Below are 24,296 nucleotides of genomic sequence, written 5' to 3'. Positions count from 1 at the left end.
ATGAAAAAATGATATTTTATGATTTTATTTTATGCATAGGTTGCTAAATATCTACTTGTGTATCACCACAATTTGTTTGTACTTTTCAGGATAGCGTTTCGTTAGCGTATGAAAGATACAAATTAATTGGAACAACCGAACTGAAACTGAACTCCTATACAACTCCTCTTTCTCCAAGGCTGGTAAGAGCTTATTAATATAAAGCTCTGTCTACACTATCAAACTTTATGTGACCAATTGAATGAGATGTGCCCATATATGGACATGATGATACCATATTTGGGAATATCACTACCATATTTTGGCACATCATACTTTTTTTGTCAAACTAGTTTGACAGCGTAGACAGAGTTTTACAACCAATGAATGCTTACAGGCGTATTCCACTAGTCATTCACATAACAGTGATCTACTCCTAATGCTTACAGGCGTATTCCACTAGTCATTCACATAACAGTGATCTACTCCTAATGCTTACAGGCGTATTCCACTAGTCATTCACATAACAGTGATCTACTCCTAATGCTTACAGGCGTATTCCACTAGTCATTCACATAACAGTGATCTACTCCTAATGCTTACAGGCGTATTCCACTAGTCATTCACATAACAGTGATCTACTCCTAATGCTTACAGGCGTATTCCACTAGTCATTCACATAACAGTGATCTACTCCTAATGCTTACAGGCGTATTCCACTAGTCATTCACATAACAGTAATCTACTCCTAATGCTTACAGGCGTATTCCACTAGTCATTCACATAACAGTGATCTACTCCTAATGCTTACAGGCGTATTCCACTAGTCATTCACATAACAGTAATCTACTCCTAATGCTTACAGGCGTATTCCACTAGTCATTCACATAACAGTGATCTACTCCTAATGCTTACAGGCGTATTCCACTAGTCATTCACATAACAGTGATCTACTCCTAATGCTTACAGGCGTATTCCACTAGTCATTCACATAACAGTGATCTACTCCTAATGCTTACAGGCGTATTCCACTAGTCATTCACATAACAGTAATCTACTCCTAATGCTTACAGGCGTATTCCACTAGTCATTCACATAACAGTGATCTACTCCTAATGCTTACAGGCGTATTCCACTAGTCATTCACATAACAGTGATCTACTCCTAATGCTTACAGGCGTATTCCACTAGTCATTCACATAACAGTGATCTACTCCTAATGCTTACAGGCGTATTCCACTAGTCATTCACATAACAGTGATCTACTCCTAATGCTTACAGGCGTATTCCACTAGTCATTCACATAGCAGTGATCTACTCCTAATGCTTGCATATAAACAGTGAAGAGTTTGATAAGTTTTCTTCTGATTATCTGCTTAATTATAATTGCCATATCACTATGAAGTAACCTCTAAAAATGTATTAATGTCAACAACATAGTTATGAAATTCATTGATGAATTTGTCTTATATTTCAGATGAACTTGCTGCTTTTGAACATCCGTAATGAAGTTGATCATTTTCAAGTCCACTATCAAGAGCCATTTGGAAAGTGAGAATACGTTTTGTATTTTTAAAGTATTCTTGTTTTACATCAAAAGAAAATATTATATCTTTTACTGCACTTGCCTAGTAATGGATAGTGTTTGATTGTGTATATATAGTTATCTATTATAAACTTAGCTATTATAATTAATGTTATCTTTTGATACAATAGATTCTTTGATTTGACTGCGCCTTGCCTAGTAATGGGTTTGATTATGTATACTTATCTATTATAAACTTAGCTATTATAATTAATGTTATCTTTTGATACAATAGATTCTTTGATTTGACTGCGCCTTGCCTAGTAATGGGTTTGATTATGTATACTTATCTATTATAAACTTAGCTATTATAATAAATTTGATCTTTTGATACAATAGATTCTTTGATTTGACTGCGCTTGCTGCTCGGGAATTTTACAACTTACTAATGCAAGATGTCTGTGCTTTGTGTGAACAATGTCTGAAATTGGAGGTAATTGAGCTAGTTGCTAGGATACCATCTCTATGAATCAAACAATGTTCTGACTGTGAAGAATAGAAATACCTATAAAGATGAGAAAATCATCATGACAATGTAAAATGAACATATATGGTCATATCACTACCATATTTGAAAATCATCATGACAATGTAAAATTGAATTGTCCCTTTTAGACGAGTCCATTTTGGCTCCTTCTGTTTGATATGCTGACATTAGATCACTGGGGTTTTCTTCATATATTTTGAGATATTATTAAAGCTCAGGTACAGGCATGAATTTTAAATATAATATTTGGTAAATTGTACATAAATCAAATATTTGTAACAGAAATCAAGATGAAAAAACATGAATTTCCCTTAATATGGTCAAATACAAAATTTGGCAAAATTCTTCCATAAAAACCAGGAAGACTTTTTTTCAGTAGTTAGGTAGTTAACCTAATGTAATAACATGTCTGGTGACTCCCTAGACGGTGAAAAAAGATGGTGGATATACGGTGGATAATTTTTGCTATAGCATGAAAATAAAAATCTGAAGTTGAATAAAAATATCAGAAATGTAATATTCAAGTTATATTACCTATATTTAGTCATCTGATAACATTTTTTACCACACTTTTATTTTTCATAGCTTTTTAAAATGCCTCAAAATTTGTGTACAAAAGAATAGAGATTTTACTGTGTAATTTGAAAGTGCACTGATATGAAAGTGCTTATTTTTAACAAGCTCGTGTAACACAAATAAACTCCCAAAAATTATGAAACATAGGGGAAACTATAGATTGATAATTATTGGAATGTATGATCAATAGAAATTGTTTGCCCGCACCTGGCCTTTAAAGGTTGTGATTATTTTGTTGTTTATTGTACTTTTGCTGTGATGTACACATATTTCTGACTACATTATGGTTTTTGTTGATAGTCTTTAATATATTTCCTTTTTTCAGCACTCAAATGAGATTGATTTGATGATGTTGAGTCTTGCTTATCGCCTAAACCAACTGGACATTAAGTGGAAGCAATATATACCAATCCGGTAAATATGTCAATTATCAAAATCTGGTTTTTAATCAAAAGATTTTAAAGTTATTATACCCTAATGTGTTTAATGGGTGTAATGTATCCTGTACATAAATTATATTTCATCTCTGGTTTCAATCATTTTACTGGTATACCTATAAATAAAGTTTGTTTACCAAGAATAGAGTAATAAGTTTTATCGCAAATAGCAGGCGCGATGCATGGTGGGAAGGATTTCAAAGCCAATTTCACGATGTGTAAATACGTGATTTGTTTATACGTACACTTTGTGATGTTTGCTCCCAAACCTTTCACATCATGCATTGCACAATTATGTTCCTTGCAAAATCAAGCTATTTGCGATAAACCTTACTGATAATGATACAAATCTAATACCTGCAAAGCATACACATAACATGGTTGAAGATAATCACTTGGGGATTATTTTTTAGTGTTTTCATTGTTTTTTTAGTCTTCAAGTTTGGCGTCATCAATTTCATTCTCAAGCTAAACTTTGGCTAGATGTGTTAAGACAGCATGTTTTATCACTTGTTATCCAAGCAGTCAGTAAAGATACAGTAAGTAACAATGTTCGATGTCATCTTGTGTTTCTGTATAATGAATTATATTTCTTTATCTTTCATTTCATTTATTTATTTTCTACACATTAAACAAATCAACAACAACAGATATACTTTAGAAAATGAAAAAAAAAGATACAAAGAGGACAATGTGTGAAAGAAGATTAAAATAAGTAATAATTATCATTGTTATATCTACAGTACAAGACACTGCTGCTACCTAAGGAAGGCTACCCTGAAATAATGAATGTTAACCACCGTCCACGTAACTCATCCTTCCTACAAGCTTCTCAAACATCTGCCTTCTCAGCCGTCACAAGTTCTACATCTCCAATCACAGTTGAAGCTGAGGTACCAAACATACTTTTTACTTAATTCAAAATTTGAAAGTTATAGTACATTTGTCTACACTATCAAAGTTTGACAAAAAAAAGTGTGATGTGTAGTGATAAATATGGTAGTGATATTATACAGATATTGACTGCTTAGAAATATAAGATTTGACATCCCCGAGGGAATGATATTAAGTTCGAGGGAATATATATTCCCCGAGAACTTAATATCATTCCCGAGGGGATGTCAAATCTTATATTTAACAGATATAAAAGGCAATATCTGTTATATTATATAGCCAAGAACAAGTCTTCTGGGTTGGGTGAAGCTAGGCTAGGCCTCCTATAGTATAGTATTTGTATTGTATTTAAACAAGCCTGCTTAGAAACCTTACCTTGCGAAGAATAATATACAGATAATTACTAATTAATGATTCTTTCCTTGGCAATAAAATATTCACTTAGGCCTAGGTCGTTTTCCATCAATAAGCCTATTAATAATAATATTATAATCAGGTAGGCCGAATAAACAATTCGTCTTCTTCTCTTCGAGGAGCCGAATCACAGGATGTTCAGCGCGTACTAGTTACTAGGTTACTACCGTGAGTATTGACCAATCACAAACGGTGTTTCATCACATTTAGGGTGGACTAATAACAAATGAGGGCGCTATGTATGCATAGCTTAAATAGTTTAGAAGATTAATTTCTTCAAGCAAGTTCCGTGGCGCAGCCGTTGAAGCGTTGTCTTGTGATGGAGTGACAATTGCATCGCAAGTTCAAGACCCAGTAGATGACTTTTGTTTATTTATCAGCAAACGCGAGTGTTGCACACGAAAATTACAGAGTCAATATCATCGTACTCGAGAATTTATATGATTAATGACAGGGGACACGATAATTACGCGAAAATTACACAGTCAATATCATCGTTCTCGAGGATATATACGATTTACGATCCTCGCAGCGGTAGTCATGTGATGCAGTTTCAACCAATCACGTTCACGTATTTACATAGGCTATGTAATATAACCAAATATCATGTCCATATCTGAGCATATCACATTTTGTTGTCACTTAAAGTTTGATAGTGAATAGACAGAGCTTTTTTTTCCCATTAATTTTGAACTCCTTTTTAAAACATTGTAAATATTTTCTGTCTTTGTATTGTAATTTTAAAGTTTTATTTTACGTTTTTTAATGTCTTTTTATGAATTTTTAAAATCTAGTGCTCTAAAAAAAACAGGACCATATGTTAAACAGTACTAACTATTTTTTATCCTGTATAAATATGTTTTTAAATAAATAAATAAAAAAATAGTAGGGTTAATGAAAAACTAAAATAAAATAAAAAATGTGTATAATTTGTTTTAGGTTCATCATCCAGAGTTAGAAGATCTTTCACAAAAGGCAGCAGCAATAACTTTAACCCGTCGCCAGGTCAGCACATTATCAACCCTGACTCCGCTGCAAATGGAAAATCCTTTTTCAAGTAGTGTTGAGAAAGAGCACTTAAGAAGAAACCAAGAACAACGTCGTAGATGTTTCACAGATGTATCACAGCAAGAAACCAAAGCATTAAGTAAAGACGTGTCTGTTTGTGTGTCATCTGAGGAAACAAAAGAACAATTATTAAGTGAGGATGATTCAACATTTTACACCCCTACACCAGAAATGGACCAGTCACAATTTGATGATGAAGTTAAACTTTTGACGAATGAACAATCTGTTCATCAGAATGAAAAAGTGCAAGACTTGACTAATAAATTCCTTAGAATAGGTGATTCAAGAGAAGTGTCTAGCTCAGCAACAACATCACCTTGTAGTCAATATGAGGATGCGTTTAGCTATTTGGACAAAGACGCTCCAATCAAGTTTATTGGGAACTATAGATCAGGTGTATTGAGTGCAGATCACTTATCATCTAGTGTAGGAAGTCCTAGGAGATTTGTTTCACCAGAACAACTGATCCAACATCGGGGCTTTCTTCTCTCAGCATCTTCTTTTGAAACTGCTAGTGAAGGAACTTTTTACCCTCGATCTCTTAGTCCTTCCGAAACGAGAGTATCTAGTAGAACAGAATCCCCAGGGTTGTACCCCCCTCATACTTCCGCCCTACAACAGGAGCCGATGGATAAAGCTACCGACATGATAGGTAGCAATGACGATGATAGTGTACGTGGGATTGGCACAGATAGTGAGGTCGGTGACCCTTCTGAACCACCAGAAAAAATGCCATTTTCTAACAGCGTAGTTGACATGGTGTGTATTGTTCAAAGGTTTGCAGAGTTTATGCAAAGTCTGTGTAATACAATTTATCCAATTGTTGAAGGAGAGGAAGGAAAGGAAGGAATTAATGTGGAAAGAGAAGAAGTTGGAGAAGGAGGAGGCGATAGTGGTACATTTACACCAAGAGGATCCATGGCAACAGCATCAATGTCATGGAATGATGCAGCCATTCAGATGAGAGAAGAGCTTGCTATTAAGATGTATATGGTGAGTATCTAATTAAAATATTACTGTTGCTGTAGCCGTCTTCTTCTGAAGACACATGGCCGTCATTGATGGATACTTAGTATCAGTTGACTTCACAATTTGAATTCAATTATTGAGGACATACAATACCTGCAACTTTTAAATAGAATATTTTTTTAACAATTATTATGTAATGCAAATTATAATCAAATGTTTTGCAAGTGGTGAACCTTAAGTTTACTGTTGGTTGGAAAAATAAATAATAAATAAATGAAACATTTATTTTTTTATCAGACTGTAACTGACTGTCTGCAACTGTATGCTAACAACATGCTGTCAATAGATCTATGTGCCACACCATCAATGCTTGGAAGTACACTAATAACATCACAGGTATGATGCTTAATGATTGTCATGTTTATTACTTAAGTATCTTAATAATCCAATTTAATTGGCAACCATATTTAAAGCTCTGTCTACGCTATCAAACTTTGTGTGACAAAAAAATGTGATCTGGCCATATATGGACATGATGATGTCATATCACTACCATATTTGGGAATACTGTATAACTACCATATTTGAGCACATCAAACTGGTTTGATCGTATAGACAGAGCTTAATATCACATTTACATGATTGTGATTTTATAATACCATGTATTGCTGTCATTTAAACTTGTACTGGTAGTCACCTTATACTCTTAAACGTAATGGAATTAGACTACTGTTATTTTATAAGTATATCAAGTGTATTGAACTTTAAGGGAAACGATTTCTTTACAACATATCTCCTGGTCAAGTTACACAAGATGGATGGTCAGTTTTTTTTTTATTAGATAGTCAACATTCCCAAACACTGCTGGGCAGAATCAAATCATCTGATTTTCTATAAACTCTGAATGCATTGTCCAGAAGAATTTGGGACCTTAGACCACAATAAACATAGATAGAAATACTACTATTTGTGCTCCATTCAGTCATCTTGTACAATTCCAATACTTCTATTTTACATATTTGAATACAGGTGCTCGATAGCATTACGTTCAATAAGAAGCAAGGTCTAATATGGGGTTGTCGACACATGTTGAATGGATCTAACAATTGCAACAAATACTTATCCCGAGATGCTGAGTATGTCAGTGATGCATTTGAACCAGTCACTGAAGAGGTAATATTGTGTGCAAAAAAAATTAATTAAATTAAATTAATAATAAATTAAGTTTTAAGTCTGTTTATGATAATTTTTCCTCTTTGTGTAGATGTGTGTAAATGTTAAATCATTTTGTAACTAATAAAAACATTTAAAGTTTTAAGTCTGTTTTTAATAATTTTTTACCTATCTCTACTTTGTGTAGATGTATGTAAATGTTATACCATTTTGTAACTAATAAAAGTATTTAAAGTTTTAAATGTGTTTTTTATCATTTTTAACCTATTTCCTGTTTGTGTAGATGTGTGTCCGAATCAACAATATAGCAGCTCTTCTAAACCTGATGCCATCATTCAACGGTTTATTATCAACAGTGGTTGGAGACTTGCAATCTCCTTTGTACATGGGCATGGCAGGTAATATTTGATTCTTGTTTTCCAACTGTACTATACATTCATACATACATATGGTGAAGGGAGGGGAAGGTGAGCGACAGAGGGAGAGGGGTGGGGGGGGGGGCGCGGGATGTGGTGGTGTTGTGACCCATGGAAGGTGAACAAAGAACACCTGAAAATGAACCACGCCATTCAAGTTTTCACTTCCAAGAATTCAAAAAGTACCAATGGGGAATTTAGTTGGTAACCAAAGTATTAAACACATTCAACTCTTTTCTTCTAAATCTTTGTCTACACTATCAAACTAGTTTGACAAAAAAGTGTGAATAATATGATAGTGATATACCCAAATTATGGTAGTGATATGACATCATCATGTCCATATATATGCACATGGCATTTTCTTGTCACATAACAGAGCTTTAGAAATGGTGAATTATTCAATAAACAAACAATCTTTTTTTAACAGATTTACATGAGAACCTGTGGCACCAATGTGAGTGTCATTTGCAACAAGTCATCGAGGGCCAGGTTAAGCTGCTAGCCCATAAGGTATGTTTTGATTTATTTTATTTATTACAAAACTAAATAATTTTTACAATAACATTATAAACATATTTCTTTTTTTTTTTTTATTTTGCTAGAAGATATAAGTACATAATATTTATTCTTCCAATAATTTTTGGAAATTTGCTTTTCATTGTCACATTTTTTCATTGTCACATTAAAATACTTAAAATACAGAGCTCATAAAAACAGTTATTACAATATGTAAATGAGTTATGTAATAAAATTACCGCCGTACAACCTGATTAAAATTTAAAATGGAATTTGGATAAAAATAATTCCTATATCTTGTACGAGTTCGCTGTGCACATAATCTTATGCCAGATCTATTATTGATATATTGAATTTAGAGGATGTGTTTTGTTTTCAAAGGATGGCAGTGTAATTAAATTGGAATTACATCATATAGGTTACTTTTTACCTTTACTTGGTTTATATGTTACTGTTTTCTTTATTCTGTTACTTTAGCTGAACTTATTTGTTCATCAAGCCATCAAACTTTTAACAAACCTAAACATGGTTGGCTACACTATATCAAAACGTCTTCAACCAATCACAGAATTTCTGGACAATCACATGATCGCATTCAGCAACTGGCTATACCCAGAATTCTTTGAGAAATTCTCCCATGCATTGTGGGAAAATATTGTTCAGGTGAGTGGCCGAGCGGTTAAGACAGTGGAACCGTAATTACGTAGCCATAACATCGGCAAGGGTTCGAGGCTCACTCGCTCCATGGTTCTGGTGGTAGAACGAGTCTTCTCGGATAAGGACTATAAACCGTAGGTCCAGTGTACACATAGCTCATGCGCACTTTAAAGAACCTAGTACATCTTTCGAGATGAGTAGGGGGTTACCCCGGTGTACTAGTCTACACAAACACAGCCACTGTCACACACAGCCACTGTGCAAATTGGGACTGGACCGTTTTAGAGGTGTTTACCACCTGTTGGTCCAGATCCTTCACTAACTGAGTTAGTGAGAAGTCGAATAAATTAATTTAAAAAAAAATTAAATTAAAAATTAAAGGTAATGTTTTAATAATAAATTATTTTTGTAATTTGTTCATTCATGAATGTTGAATTATTATTTATACATTTATACTTTTTATACTATACTTATACTTTTTAACTGAATAAATTTGATCTTTTTTAGGATTTTAAATCGGAAACAGAAATGCTAAAATCATTGGATGACAAGTCAGACAACCATGCTCTGCTACTTTTACAGGCTCTGGGAGTGAGTAACATATTTATGATCATTCGTCATCAATATTATTTATTATTGCCATCATCATACCATGACACCTGGGCTAGCCTAAAATGTCTGGTTGTCTGGAAAGTCTGATATTCGGGAATGTGTTCTTAATGGTAAAAATTAATTTGGGACCTTTTAAACGTAGAGAGAGTTTCCGGTTTTCTGAAAGTCTGGTATTGTGAGAGTTGACTGTTAGTGTGTATAATAATTATCATCCTTGGTATCTCTCTATCTTTAACATACAACTACGTTGCGTTTTTCGTACTATTAGTTGGGAAAGCCACTCGACAGTGCAGTTCTTTTGAACTGATCCACTTTGGTTACCCGCAGGTGCTGATAGTACTTTTGTTCTGTTTTGTTGAATGATGCCGTACCTTGTTTATGATTTTTGTATGTTACCTGGAAATTGAATAAAATAAAAAAAATAAAAAATAATATGTAGTAACTTTTCTTTTTTCCAGCACATGATAGAGTTTATGTACCATGAAGGCGATGGATTGGACATTGATGTGCTTATAAAACATGCAGTGAGTTGAATTATACTTTATAGGTTCCAGTGCAATAAGTTGTTATTCACTTTTATTTCTTCTTGTGATTTTTACATGAAATTTTTTATAATTATACTGTTTTATGCCTGATTTAAATGTTTTTATATTTGTAAGTTCTCTCATGTAATTCAGCCTTTGGATGCGATTTTTTTTCTTCAATAAAATGAAATGGTAGTTAATCAAAATACAACTGTATTCATAATGTCTGTACTTGTCAAGTCAAGTCAAGTCAAGTATCATTTATTATCATTTGTTTTAGGAAAAACATAGAAATTCTGTTGTCTTTTTTAGGAACACACAATGTATTTGTTGCAACTTCATTCAATGGACACAAGGCAGCTAATTTGTCTTTATAAACAACTCCTTTCACAGGTTAGACAATTATTAATTTACAGAGCATTTAAAGTAAAATTAGAAACCCATCTACAGTATTTTGACAAGTCCCAAGTATCGTTACACAAATGGATACAAACTTACCACATTCATTTTGACAAGTCCCAAGTATCGTTACACAAATGGATACAAACTTACCACATTTAATGAAAATGTCTTCCGTGCCATAGATTTCTTGATAAAATTCATTACAGAGAGCAGTGATACTAGTATCTTTAATTGTTTGTATCTGTTTTTAAATGATTTGGAATGAAATTCCTTAGTTTACTTACTAGTACCATGTGATTAAAGCAACACCTCGCAAATAGTACTCAATTCCAGTGAAGACAGTGTAGCAAATATTCAATTTCGGTTACCTCTACTCAATTCCAGTGAAGACAGTGTAGCAAATATTCAATTTCGGTTACCTCTACTCAATTCCAGTGAAGACAGTGTAGCAAATATTCAATTTCGGTTACCTCTACTCAATTCCAGTGAAGACAGTGTAGCAAATATTCAATTTCGGTTACCTCTATGAAACATTTCGCTGGCTTTAAATCTTTTTAATACAGATACAGGTTATTTTATTATGACTGTTCACTACTCTTAAATTATTAATTATGTTGTGATTGGAAATTCATTGATTTAAGATCGGAAGCGAATTCACAATTAGGCCTTTTTATTTTTCTTTTGTGTGAATCGCGCAATTGTGTTATTTAGAAGATGAATAGCAGCGACGATTCTTCTAGTCTGAGCACGTGCAATGGAAACAATGTGCAGCTACCTTCAGCAGATGTACTTCACTGCATGTACCGTGATCTGCATGCCATTCGGAAGTGTTTCAGTGGACATCAGTTACTACACTGGATCCAAAATAACACTGCATCTGAAGGTAAGATGAATATCTTTTTTTGAAGTAAACAAAATACTTTAGTACTATTTGTTTTGAATCCACAAAATTTAGATTCAGATTTATTTGGTCCTTGCAGAAATTTATGACAGGCACAATCGCTCACATAAAAATACAATAACATACAAAATATGTATAAGTAAAATAAATATAAACAAGTAAAGAGTTGTAATAAAGATACACTATACATTATAAACTACAAGGTGATTCAACAGTATTTGTCATTGAAAGCACGGATGGAAAAAGAGACGAATGAATTTAGATATCTGTTAGTTCTACATGTAGTGTGCTACGTAGTCGCTTTCCTATTTCATATTTGTGTTTTTATTTTATTTAGATGCTCTTGGTGTCTGTCAGAAGCTACTTGACCATAAAGTAATCCAAGCAATCAATATTAGTCAAAATAGAAGCAAACATAGTAAGTTCATTTTAGTTTTTTGGATTGAATATGCAAAGATGTATTTTTGTAATCCTAAGACCCATTTTACATACAAATTCAATATACAATACTATGTACAGTAATATCTTCATTATGTTTAGGTCAGGCTTATATGAAAATATATGTGAATATTGTAGTTTTTTGGATTGAAGATCTTTCAGAATGTATTTTCTGTAATCTTAAGACCCATTTTACATATAAATTTACCATACTTTATAAAAAAGATCTTTTCATTATGTTTAAGTCAGGCTTATATAAATTAATATGAATATTGTAGATAGCACAGGCTTGCTAAAGCTGATATTGTATCAAATTTTAAAATAATATAAGTTCTTGTATATTTGCTTGTGAAACAATATAAACACAGTATGTATACTCTTTTTTTTTTTAGATGACACGCCTACAAGTTGTAACAGTGATAGCCACATTGCATTGACTACTTCACAAGTTTATCCAGAGATCTCAGTCCATAGCACACCACACAGGGAGTTCTTCCGTAACCAATCAATATCTGATGCTCTTAGCAATACTATGTCAGACAGTGATACTAACGAAAGTTGTCACAGTACAGACTTGTTAGTGAAACAAGATGTTGAACAAGGCATCGTAAATGAAGGGTACATTTCAGATGACGTCATTGAATCTGGAGGAGGACGTGACAATGAAGATATTGATAAGACGATTAAAAGTGACAATGATGAAGGAGATGAACTAGAGTTTGGTTACTTAAGACAAGATTCATTTGAGAACCTCTCACAGGTTGGCTGTGAAAAAGAACTTGGAGCTTACGTGAAAGACGTGAAAGAAAGTCATAATTTCTGTGAAAGAACAGAATCGTCTGAATCAGAAGGATTGCCACACCATTCCTCTTTGATGTCACCGACATCTGACCTTAGCGGCACATCTAGCCAGACTTCTACATCAAGTAGAGTCTTCACGGACGATGCATTTCATTTCTACCGTTTTGCTGACGTCGACGACGAGGAGCTTTACAGCATGTTTAGTCATGCTTCTGTATCTTCGACATCAAACAGACATCATAGCTCTGGTCTGCATGCAAGAGACAAACCGATAAATCCTGAATTTGTCATCTTTATCATTTATAATCGACGTAAGGTCAATAAACTTGCGAAGTCCTTTTCTGAAGGAATCAGTGACGAAATTGCTGCTACATTGAAACGAAATTCAAATCGGAAGTATTGTTTATGTCTGGGATAATGTTCACTTATCGGACGAGAAACCAATTTACAGTTACAGTATGTCACTTATCAGATGAGGAACCAGCTTACAGTTACAGTATGTCACTTATCGGACGTGGAACATAGTGCAAAATTGTATTCAATATCAAGATATTGTATTCAAGTTTATCATTCAAATAAGATTCAAGAAAACGAATAGAAATTACTGTAGTTCATTCAAAAATATTCATTAATAGAAAATTCGTGCCAAAACCGGTCTTCCAATAAAACACATTACTATCTTTAATGTTGAGACATAGTTAGCAAAATGTTTTACAATGTCAGTAATTGTATAGGGATAAATATTTTACATAATTGATTTTAGTTCAATGGTAAAAACAAACAATATAGTAGGTAAATAACTTCCATTTTAAAAGTTGCTATGACGAATTACTGTAAGATGTTTTGTACCGTGGATTCAACCTTTGACCTGCGTAATACTAGTCTGTCGTGTCATACCTCTAGACCACCAAGAGAAAATCATCCTCAAACATAATTCATTGACACACACACCAATAATTAATAATCATATTAATAATAATAATAATAATTTTCTTTTGTATAGCCAAATCAAAATAAATGTTTTTAAAGCGCTACAACCGCAAGGCTCAAACTAGGTTGAAATTCCGTCATTTCATATGCTATGCGAAAAAGATTTCTTTTTTTTTTCAATAACTGTTTAAGAGGAGAAAACAAATGTCATACTTAATTAGGCCTAGTTTAGAGTGAGACTAAGACCGCCGGTTATATTACGCCATTTTATTCAGTATAAGTGCAAATGTACAGTTTCATTCAATATTTGTCTTTCCATTCAATTTTTAAAGTGTATAAAATTAGTAATTGATGAATACAGAACTGATATCATTTAATGCCTATTCCTCTTTGTATAATAGGAGTGAAAATACCTTTTGGACATTTAAGTGTTTATAGCTTTTGTTGAAGTTGAGTGCCAAATTTTAAATTTAAACAGAAAGTTGATTAAAAGCCTCAGTGTCATCGGTAGTTAAACCTTATAGTTAGAAACTGTCATTTGACAGACGGACAATTAAACAGTAATTTATATAATTAGTACTACTTTTTAAACCATTTCATACCATATTAGTAATCTGCAATCCAATGATCTTGATATATAGTCATTCTGTAGATATGAGTTTATTGGAAAGGTTCTCTTATATTCATATATAAGCATGTAATTCATTTTCATGTACATAATTAATAAGTGCAATAATTTTAATGTAAATTTTAATGAAAAATATACATATTGTAACTTTTGTTTCGCCTGTTATTTATTGTAATGAAGTATGTTTATGTGAAATGATAAAATGAAACATAAAGATTTTAAAGAGTCGCCAACTGTTTCATACGCAGAGAAGGATTTTTATTTTCTTTATAAATCTCGCATTCCCATTTTACGATAAGTTGAATTTAAGCGACGTATAAAGCAGAAAACGGTGTTGAATAATACAAAGCCTGGTTCCCACTAGAGACGCAACGCGAGGACTTACGCCCAACACAAGCGAGTTGACCAATGACAAGCCACTGTTCGAATAATCCATCGCTTGTGATTGGTCAAATCACTTACTTGCGTTACGTCCTTGCGTTGCGTCGCTAGTGGGAACCAAGCTTTATACGGCACTTCGCGTCGATATGTTGCGTCTACGTCCTTGCGTTGCGGCCTAGTGGGAACCAAGCTTTATACGGCACTTCGCGTCGATATGTTGCGTCTACGTCCTTGCGTTGCGGCCTAGTGGGAACCAAACTTTATACGGCACTTCGCGTCGATATGTTGCGTCTACGTCCTTGCGTTGCGGCCTAGTGGGAACCAAGCTTTATACGGCACTTCGCGTCGATATGTTGCGTCTACGTCCTTGCGTTGCGTCGCTAGTGGGAACCAAGCTTTATACGGCACTTTACGTCGATATGTTGCGTCTACGTCCTTGCGTTGCGTCGCTAGTGGGAACCAAACTTTATACGGCACTTTACGTCGATATGTTGCGTCTACGTCCTTGCGTTGCGTCGCTAGTGGGAACCAAGCTTTATACGGCACTTTACGTCGATATGTTGCGTCTACGTCCTTGCGTTGCGGCCTAGTGGGAACCAAGCTTTAGACCGCACTTCGCGTCGATATGTTGCGTCTACGTCCTTGCGTTGCGTCGCTAGTGGGAACAAAGCTTTATACGGCACTTCGCGTCGATATGTTGCGTCTACGTCCTTGCGTTGCGTCCTAGTGGGAACCAAACTTTATACGGCACTTCGCGTCGATATGTTGCGTCTACGTCCTTGCGTTGCGGCCTAGTGGGAACCAAACTTTATACGGCACTTCGCGTCGATATGTTGCGTCTACGTCCTTGCGTTGCGTCGCTAGTGGGAACAAAGCTTTAGACGGCACTTCGCGTCGATATGTTGCGTCTACGTCCTTGCGTTGCGTCGCTAGTGGGAACAAAGCTTTAGACGGCACTTCGCGTCGATATGTTGCGTCTACGTCCTTGCGTTGCGGCCTAGTGGGAACCAAACTTTAGACCGCTAGAGATTTCATTGGATGTTCTAATTGGATAGCAATTTTATTTCAATCTAAACGTGATCTCGTTAGAGGAAATTGGAATGTAATAAGTTTTACGTAATAATGAAAGCGAACAAAATGACAAACTACTTTTTATTTGCTTTATCAACTTTATTGACTTATTCAATCATTTGTTTAAATCGGCATAATCCACTCAATGGTTACACGCTTCATTGATTATTCATTAACAATTTGACGATAATCTAAAAGAAAACAAGTAAAGGTGTATAAAAATGTGTTGAAAGCGAAATCATTATTTTCACAACAAATTCATGTCAAGTTTTGTTCTGTTTATACCAATGAATAAATATTTGAATTTCACTTGTCTAAATTTAAAAAGTTTAGGTCTAATCTTCTCTGCCTACACTATCAAACTTTATGAGACAAATGTGATGTACCAATATATGGACACGATGACATATCACTACCATACTTGGGCACATCACACATTTTTGATCAAACTAGTCTGATGGTGTAGACAGAGCTTAAGTAAAAAATACCTCATCGTTAAAATACACTTACATTTAAGTATCCACATCCACTATTTAGTCGGCGTAGAGAAGAAGGTTTGGTGTACCCATATCATCGGTGACTTTGTTTGGTGTAGCATCAGCTAAGATCTTCGAGGTAACTTCACCATGTGACCACGAAGGATTGTTGGAGAGATGGAGAGCAGCGACACCTTCAGAATCAAAGTGTATTTATCATTTTACCATAATAACTAAGCTCTTATTATAGTCACATGAATTCTAGTTTTTCGAATTCTCTCTGTTTCTGAAAATGTTGATTATAGTTTAAAACAATTTTAGGAGGCAATATATTTATTTATTTTTATTTATTTATTTATTTTATGCAACTTAGGCAATGTGGCCACGGATTACCAATAGTAAATTATTCACTGTCCTATCCTACCCCCTGATACGGGGGCTATTTTGTGAAGCAGTTCACCGGGGTAGGCCTAACCCTCTACGACGTTTGGAAACAAATAAGAAGTAAGCAAAATCCATTACCTGATACATGAGGACAAGCCATTGATGTTCCACTGATGGTGTTTGTAGTGTCAGTATCTGTTCGTGATGCTTGCCATGTTGAGGTAATGGCGACTCCTGGAGCAAAGATATCCACACACGATCCATAGTTAGAGAAGTAAGCACGAATATCAGCAGAGTCAGTGGCTCCGACTGTAATGGCCTGTAATAGAATGGAAATGATTTAATATCTCGCTATCTTTATTTCACTTAAAAAAAAAAAATAAAAAACAATTCACAAAGGAAAATAAAAATCCGTAGCAGCCAAAAAAAGCAGGATTGAGGATTTTTTTTACAAAAGGCCTTTAATTAAAAATATCAAATCAAACACTTAAAAAAAATTCATTCAAGTGGCATGTAATATTTTAGCTTCCATGGCTGGGCAGACTTAAACAAATACATGAAAGCTCTTTGCTGTTTGATCTACATGTGGCGGATCCAGTATTTTAGAAACATTCAGTGCTGAAATTAACTTTATATTCTATCTTTCGCAGTTTTATATTTATTTGTTGGTAATTTAGACCATTGCAGCTTCTGTAACATTTTGATTTAAGCAGGGACCTAATGTATAGGTCCATGGTTTAACGTAGCAGGAAGCAAGCTTGGTGGAAGTACACTTGAGCTCAGATTGAAACTTCAACTTGGTGTCTTAAGACAACCATATACTTTTTGGAGCGTGTGGCGCAATGTGTTGGTTGGACGTTGGATTACTGATTGTGAGATCATGGTTCGAATCCAACTCTCGCCGCATTGCTTGTATCCTTAGGAAAGACACTTTACTTACATTTTCCTCTCTCTCCACCCAGGTGTATAAATGGGTACCCGGTTAGATCAAGCTTGATTACTAGCTGCACAATTCTTAATTTATACCAAAATTATTTTTTTGTCATTTTACTTATTTAGTTTAACCCATGTTGTGTAAATTTTTATATTGTTATTTCTTTATTTTATTTTATTTATTTATTTATTTATTTATTTTATTTATTTATTTTTTTTTTTTTACGTGTTGTTTAAATCTAATCTTTGTTTAGGCATGTCTGTCAGAAGCTTTTTGCTTTTTTGAACATGCCTTCTTCAATCATATTACCTTTCTTTACACCATTTTGTAGACTGTTTTATTTTGAAGAAAATAAATGTTACTTTGAATTGAATTGAATTGAATTATGGGAGTATGTTTCCATACGTGTTTGATGCAAAAAATGACTGGGGTAATAATGTGCTATTTGAAGTGCTGTTGAGCATGATTATTTATAAAAAGGGCGTTATAGAAATGTGGTAATTATTTGGAACGGACAGCTATAAATTATATTTATTACTTACGTCTGTTGATCTTGCTGGTGAATAGTTACAAGCATCAGCATCACTGTTACCAGCAGCTACAGAGACGACAACACCAGCTGCACTCATTCTGGTCATAGCACGGTCGACAGTCAAAGAGCTTCCTCCACCAAGGGAGAGAGATGCAACGGCTGGTTTGATGTGATTATTAGCAACCCAATCACAACCTGAAAGCCAATTTAATTAAAAAATGTACATCAAATAAATACGGACTAGTATTTAATCAACGTCAGCAATTTGTTTCAAACTTTTTACCATCAATAACCTCTGACCAGGAGCCAGATCCCAAGCAACCAAGAACTTGAACTCCGTGGATTGTTGCTCCTGTAGCGACTCCGTACGTTGCGCTACCAATTGTACCAGCACAATGACTACCGTGTCCGTTACAATCTTCCTAAAAATTAACATTAAGGTTATAAATGATTATTTGACATCAGTTCATGCCAGGAAAAGATTAAAGGAAAGACTAGGTTAAATTAAAATTTAAAAACCATGTTTTATCAAATTAAAAGAAGGTATGAAACGAACCTTTCCGTAATCATTAGTAGCTCTGCCTCCAAAGTCTGAGTGGTCTGGATTGACACCGGTATCAATAATGTACGCATGCGCGTTGGCACCGTTTCCACCTAAAAAGCAACATTCGTAACAATAATATTTTAGTGAGACACGATGTATACATTTGTTTTAGACTTGTAAACGCCATTTCTGAGTTTACGTCAAACTTTGCCAAGTTCTCTTGCTGTCCTAGCCCTAGCTCTAAATTGAGTTGGATCTTTAACTCTATTCATTCAAAGTTACATATTACAGTATTACACAAATAGTGGCTCGAAGAAGTGAGTTGAACCAAAGAATATATATCACAAGAATGAGTAATCCGCGATTTTCCGTGTAACAGTAATATTGTCCATGTGGTAGGGCGCCGCCATAAGTGTGGATGTATCTGGGATGTATACAACTTTTTGTGACGGTTTCAATAATCAAAGGCTAGACCACCGGTAGTATTTTCATGATAAAAAATGTTATCAACTACATGCCAACATCATGTTAAATACTATTTGGATATTTAATTGTTCGTTTTATGCAATTTATTTAGTAAAAACTGCCGTATAAACAGTTTGCTTTATCAACCGGGCGCTACGATAGCGTGACCGGGCGTGTTGGTGTTTACGCGTTTTCACGAAGGATTGTTTAATAATATTCCTATATTTAACTTGTTTCTGGTAAAACAAATAAATGTTAATAACATTTAACATTTTGTCCTATTAATAACATGTATTTTATACTAATTTATATCATAAAAACAATACTTAATTTACCGGGCGTAGAGTAGTACACGGCAATGGTAAAGAATAGGCCGTGCTGAGTAACGATTCATTGATTTTTGGTGTTGCTGTGTTAGGCCTTTTTTGTGAACTAACTTAGCATGTTAGTAAATAATTGTCTGTAAAAGTGAATGTATCATAATGCTATTTAATGTGACATGTATAATATCTATTAAATCAAGTCTTATTTAGTATGTATACATCCGCCCTTATGAGGGCGGGCATCACTCACTGGAGCCAGAGCCATATATATAAAGAGTTACGACATTGAAAATTAGGAGCCATTTTTGTGTCAAAGAATTCGCACGCTGAAGGCGCGCGCGTCTCTTTTGTTTAGCGTTTTCCTATAGTTCATGCATTATTTTTAGAATTTTTTGTCTATGAAATAACGCTTAGATTCCGTTTTTATTTTAGTAATTAATTGTATTAATGGTATTAATTTGGTAACATATATATATTGTGTCTATAATAACAAAAGAATAAATGCTAGGGCCTACATGCAATTCAGAATACATCAAAGCATGAACCAATACAAAAAACAAATTTACCCCTCTTTTTATACAGTATATGGCTCTCTGTGTGTTTTTGACACAAACTTTCAGAGACTCGTTCATCATTTCATTTGTAATAATTTGCCTTTAATATTTTAATATTGTTCATACCCTATTCAATATATTAACAAATATATCCACGACACTTTATTATTTTATTTAGCCATCAAAGAATGCATTTGAATTGAAAATATTACATAATTGTTATTAATAGGACGTAGTTATGGGATGTTTCGTTCCAAAATCAATCAATCGAACGTTATAATGTACTAGCGCACGCGCGCGCAATATTCTTTGCCGCAAGTACTTCTGTACGCTGTGCACATCGATATTTCACCGTAAAATGTACAATTATATTTTTTTAAATAAATATAAGAACAAGTTGAAAGTATTTTCTTGCTCCTATACTTTACATGCATTAACGGAGACAAGTTTGACACAAATTGATCTGCATATCACGTGACTATAATCCAATGTCGTAACTCTTTATATATAATATGGCTCTGACTGGAGCTCTCTGTTACAAATTTCTCATGCAAAAATCGCGGAATACTCATTCTTGTGATATATATTCTTTGGTTGAACGCAGAGTACGTAATACTCATACGCGGTACGCGCAACAAACCAATCGGCGCGCGTTGTCATAGTTTGCCACTGTACTTACTTGTATGACCGGCAACGTTATCTAATGGTAGGTTTCTTTGGTTTACGCGATCAATTCCCCATGAGGCTACAGCTTGTGCTCTGGCAATACCGTCCTCCTCAACATACTCAACTTGTGGGAGGCTGAGGATCTGTAATTATTGAAAACATGCGAAGAAATGTATTACAACGTCACGTGGCCTTTAAACATCTAAGCATGCCTTGTGTTCAGGTATTGAAAGTACTCGAAAATATACACCATCACGTGTGTATTCTACCATCTAATAATAATCAATGTTATCATGAATCTCAATCAATCAATCAATCAATCAATCTATCTATCTATCTCTGTATCAGTATTAATGCTACGAATATTTTCTTTTTAATCTTACCAGCTTAAGAGCTTTGTCTTGTAGGGAAGCAGCGAATCCATTCACAACTGTGGAATATCTGAATTTGACGTCCAATTGGATGTCCTCTAGGGCTAGTTTAGCAGAAACAGTAGTCAGCCGGGTCCAAATTTATGCCATCCTACAACAAAGAAGGCAAAATAATATAACAAAAGAAAGGTTGTATGTATATCATTTTAATTGAAGGAAGAAATTTGAGATATTTCAAATGTTGGTTCCCACTAAGACGCAACGCAAGGACGTAAAGCGCAGCGCAAGCGAGTTGACCATACATACAAACGACAGTTCGAATAATCCATCGTTTTTGATTGGTCAAATTACTTGCGTTGCGCTTGATACGTTGTTGCGTGGGAACCAAGATTTACAAATAAAAAGAAAATGTTTAAACCACCTTAAGCGAGACAATGTAACGCCCTGGGATCCTCTCCTTGGCTTTGTGAAGAGGAGCAATGCTGGCGGCACTGGCCACAGCAATTAAAGCTAGAACAATAAAGGCACGCATTTTCAATCTGAAAGAAAACAACATACTTAACTTACTGGCTTAGCTTCAAATAGCTAAAGGCTAAATAATAAAATATACCAAACTTAACTTACTGGCTTAGCTTCAAATAACTAAAGGCTAAATAATAAAATATACCAAAGTTAACTTACTGGCTTTTAATACCTAAAGGCTAAATACTAAAATATACCAAACTTAACTTACTGGTTTAGCTTCAAATACCTAAAGGCTAAATAATAAAATATACCAAACTTAACGTACTGGCTTACCTTTGTGTCAATGTTTGAAGTGAATAATTGGTAAAAATGTGTATTATTTATATTGTTTCAACTATGCCATTATCAGCATCTTATTAAAATAATCTATAATCAACGTCATAATGATAGATTATAATAACAGGCAATATTTGATATTAATGTTATAAGCAAACATATTGTTGTGTTTAACCCAGTTGATGACCGTCACTCAAGATAGCTGTCACGTAATAAGATAAGAAATTATAAGTATGTACTAATTAGCAGCTGCGAGAATTACCACCAAATATATTGACTAAAAACAAACAGATTTAGGAACTCAAATTTATGTACAATACTTAAATATCTTCAACTCAAAATTCACTGGACTTTTGTTCATGTTTTTCCTTCTTTTTATTTATCTTGGTTTTTAGCAATACAAGACGTATCTCATATATAGAACGTAAATGATAGGTTGACAACGAAGTGTATATAAACGTATTGTATCGTATAGCTGATCGTTGATTGAATTCGTTTAGTGACTGTGTTATGAAGATGATATAATAGTTTATAATCAGCATAATTATAAAAGTCAATTCAACAAACGTATTTGGTGAAAAATATTTTATTTATATTTAAATACGGTTAAGCTGCAATCCATCATCATCATCAACGACGTTATCATTATCATCGTCATCATCATCATCGTCATCATCATCATCGTCATCGTCATCATTATCGTCATGATCATATTTAAATCAACATCATCGTCGTCGTCGTCATCATCATCAGATCATCATCACCACCGCCATCCTTCCATTGAAGTTAAAGAAAGTTGTTTCAAGTGGTCGTTGATTAGAACTTTTAATTTGTCGTTTCTTTGGGGTGAATTTTTAGTTCAGGATACAATCAAAGCAATTTAGTTGATTGCTTTGCTATGTAATAACTGTTGCAATAAGTAAAACATATTCGTACTTGGTTGAGCGACTGATTCAGTCTTGCGGACTTTACAATGTTTTTTATGTTTTATTTTCGGTATAGAGTACTTACATTATATAATAATACTCGTCGCTCATGATGAATCGAACAAGAAATGCTTACGTGCAAGAATTAGAACAATGTACTACTAAAGATTTGAACAGTATGCCTTGATACAATTTGGTAAATAGATTGTTTGAACATCGAAGCTACAAATGCGATAGCTACCTGATACAGCAACACATGGCAAGATATACACACTGATACCAACAACAACAACATAACTAATTGTGAAATATTTATATATGTCATTGTTAACTAACTTTGTGAACCAACACCTGGTGATATACTCAATGAATTGATGATGATAATATTAATAATTATTATTAATATTACGGTAAAATATAATTCCAACTTATTATTACTATATTGTTGTACTATAATATTGTATGGTTGTATAATTGCTGTAATTGCTCAAACTGACGTGAGTAACATACGATAACGCTTTACTAATAATATAAGTTGTTTTTGAATTGGAACTTTTTTTAATTTATTTTAATTTAATGCTCAAGTTGAGTTATTGGAAGTTTTGAAATCCTTGGGACTAGTAGAATTCATTGCAACTGCAGGGGGCCAATTTTTCCCGACCCTATTTTGGCCGCCATCTTGGATTTCAAAATGGCTCCCATTTACTCAATTTTTCCAACCCTAAATCACCTACGAACGTAATTTGTGTGACAATTCTTACAATATTTTGATAAATCAGTCCAATGGTACAATTTATAATAATAGCATATGGCAGCCATAATTTGATGATTAAATTATTACCGTATATAAATGTATTATCTACGTTTTTAATGGCGGCCATCTTGGAATCCAATATGGCTGCCATATGCTATTATTATAAATTGTACCATTGGACTGATTTATCATAATAATTGTAAGATTTGTCACACAAACTACGTTCGTGCGTGGTTTATAATAGGAGCTACTAGGCCTATCAGTTTTGAGTAAAAAATAGGGGCCATTTTAAGGACTTAAGACATACTTATTTAATAAAGCATATATTAATCCCATTTTTTTCTCCTTTACACCATGCCACCTCGATTGTTTTAGATCTAATGTAGTAGGGCAGGAGGCGCCTGCGTCCTTATTATTACTATATTGTTGTACTATAATATTGTATGGTTGTATAATTGCTGTAATTGCTCAAACTGACGTGAGTAACATACGATAACGCTTTACTAATAATATAAGTTGTTTTTGAATTGGAACTTTTTTTAATTTACTTTAATTTAATGCTCAAGTTGAGTTATTGGAAGTTTTGGAATCCTTGGGACTAGTAGAATTCATTGCAACTACAGGGGCCAATTTTTCCCGACCCTATTTTGGCCGCCATCTTGGATTTCAAAATGGCTCCCATTTACTCAATTTTTCCAACCCTA

General features: G+C 34.1%; 2 protein-coding genes across 3 annotated transcripts in view; one reads left to right on the top strand and one right to left on the bottom strand.

Moving 5' to 3' along the window:
* Positions 1-14,533, top strand: part of LOC140047450 (uncharacterized) — a 31,848-nt gene extending 17,315 nt beyond the window's left edge. For both annotated transcript variants that reach the window (XM_072092486.1, XM_072092487.1), the window contains exons 13-30: positions 90-182; positions 1,457-1,530; positions 1,904-1,997; positions 2,953-3,041; positions 3,498-3,603; positions 3,808-3,957; positions 5,312-6,433; positions 6,707-6,805; positions 7,439-7,582; positions 7,866-7,980; positions 8,429-8,511; positions 8,995-9,180; positions 9,682-9,765; positions 10,245-10,310; positions 10,623-10,703; positions 11,424-11,595; positions 11,951-12,031; positions 12,444-14,533. In XM_072092486.1, coding sequence (XP_071948587.1) covers positions 90-182; positions 1,457-1,530; positions 1,904-1,997; positions 2,953-3,041; positions 3,498-3,603; positions 3,808-3,957; positions 5,312-6,433; positions 6,707-6,805; positions 7,439-7,582; positions 7,866-7,980; positions 8,429-8,511; positions 8,995-9,180; positions 9,682-9,765; positions 10,245-10,310; positions 10,623-10,703; positions 11,424-11,595; positions 11,951-12,031; positions 12,444-13,270 — 3,666 coding nt within the window. In that variant the 3' untranslated portion in view covers positions 13,271-14,533. The remainder of the gene's footprint in view (positions 1-89; positions 183-1,456; positions 1,531-1,903; positions 1,998-2,952; positions 3,042-3,497; positions 3,604-3,807; positions 3,958-5,311; positions 6,434-6,706; positions 6,806-7,438; positions 7,583-7,865; positions 7,981-8,428; positions 8,512-8,994; positions 9,181-9,681; positions 9,766-10,244; positions 10,311-10,622; positions 10,704-11,423; positions 11,596-11,950; positions 12,032-12,443) is intronic.
* Positions 14,534-15,929: 1,396 nt separating this feature from the next.
* Positions 15,930-21,643, bottom strand: LOC140046622 (aqualysin-1-like). Its single transcript, XM_072091314.1, has 9 exons — positions 21,553-21,643; positions 21,124-21,215; positions 20,754-20,883; positions 18,745-18,842; positions 18,472-18,610; positions 18,199-18,383; positions 16,861-17,041; positions 16,373-16,532; positions 15,930-16,053 (listed from the first exon to the last, which is right to left on the bottom strand). Exons 1-8 carry the CDS (start codon positions 21,641-21,643, stop codon positions 16,396-16,398), a joined length of 1,053 nt encoding a protein of 350 aa, XP_071947415.1. The 3' UTR covers positions 15,930-16,053; positions 16,373-16,395.
* Positions 21,644-24,296: the final 2,653 nt, after the last annotated feature.

The sequence above is a fragment of the Antedon mediterranea genome, chromosome 4 (assembly GCF_964355755.1).
Source record: "Antedon mediterranea chromosome 4, ecAntMedi1.1, whole genome shotgun sequence".
Lineage (NCBI taxonomy): Eukaryota > Metazoa > Echinodermata > Crinoidea > Comatulida > Antedonidae > Antedon > Antedon mediterranea.
Note: the sequence above shows the minus strand (reverse complement) of the source record. Positions and strands in the feature narration are given on the sequence as shown.

Bases quoted from the DNA above. Each gene is read 5' to 3' on its own strand.
- LOC140046622 (XM_072091314.1), bottom strand. From the start codon at position 21,643: ATGCGTGCCTTTATTGTTCTAGCTTTAATTGCTGTGGCCAGTGCCGCC. The intron at 20,884-21,123 runs GTAAGATTAAAA...CAATAATTACAG, and splicing joins AAGACAAAGCTCTTAAGCTG to ATCCTCAGCCTCCCACAAGT. The intron at 16,533-16,860 runs GTAATGGATTTT...TTGATTCTGAAG, and splicing joins GGCTTGTCCTCATGTATCAG to GTGTCGCTGCTCTCCATCTC.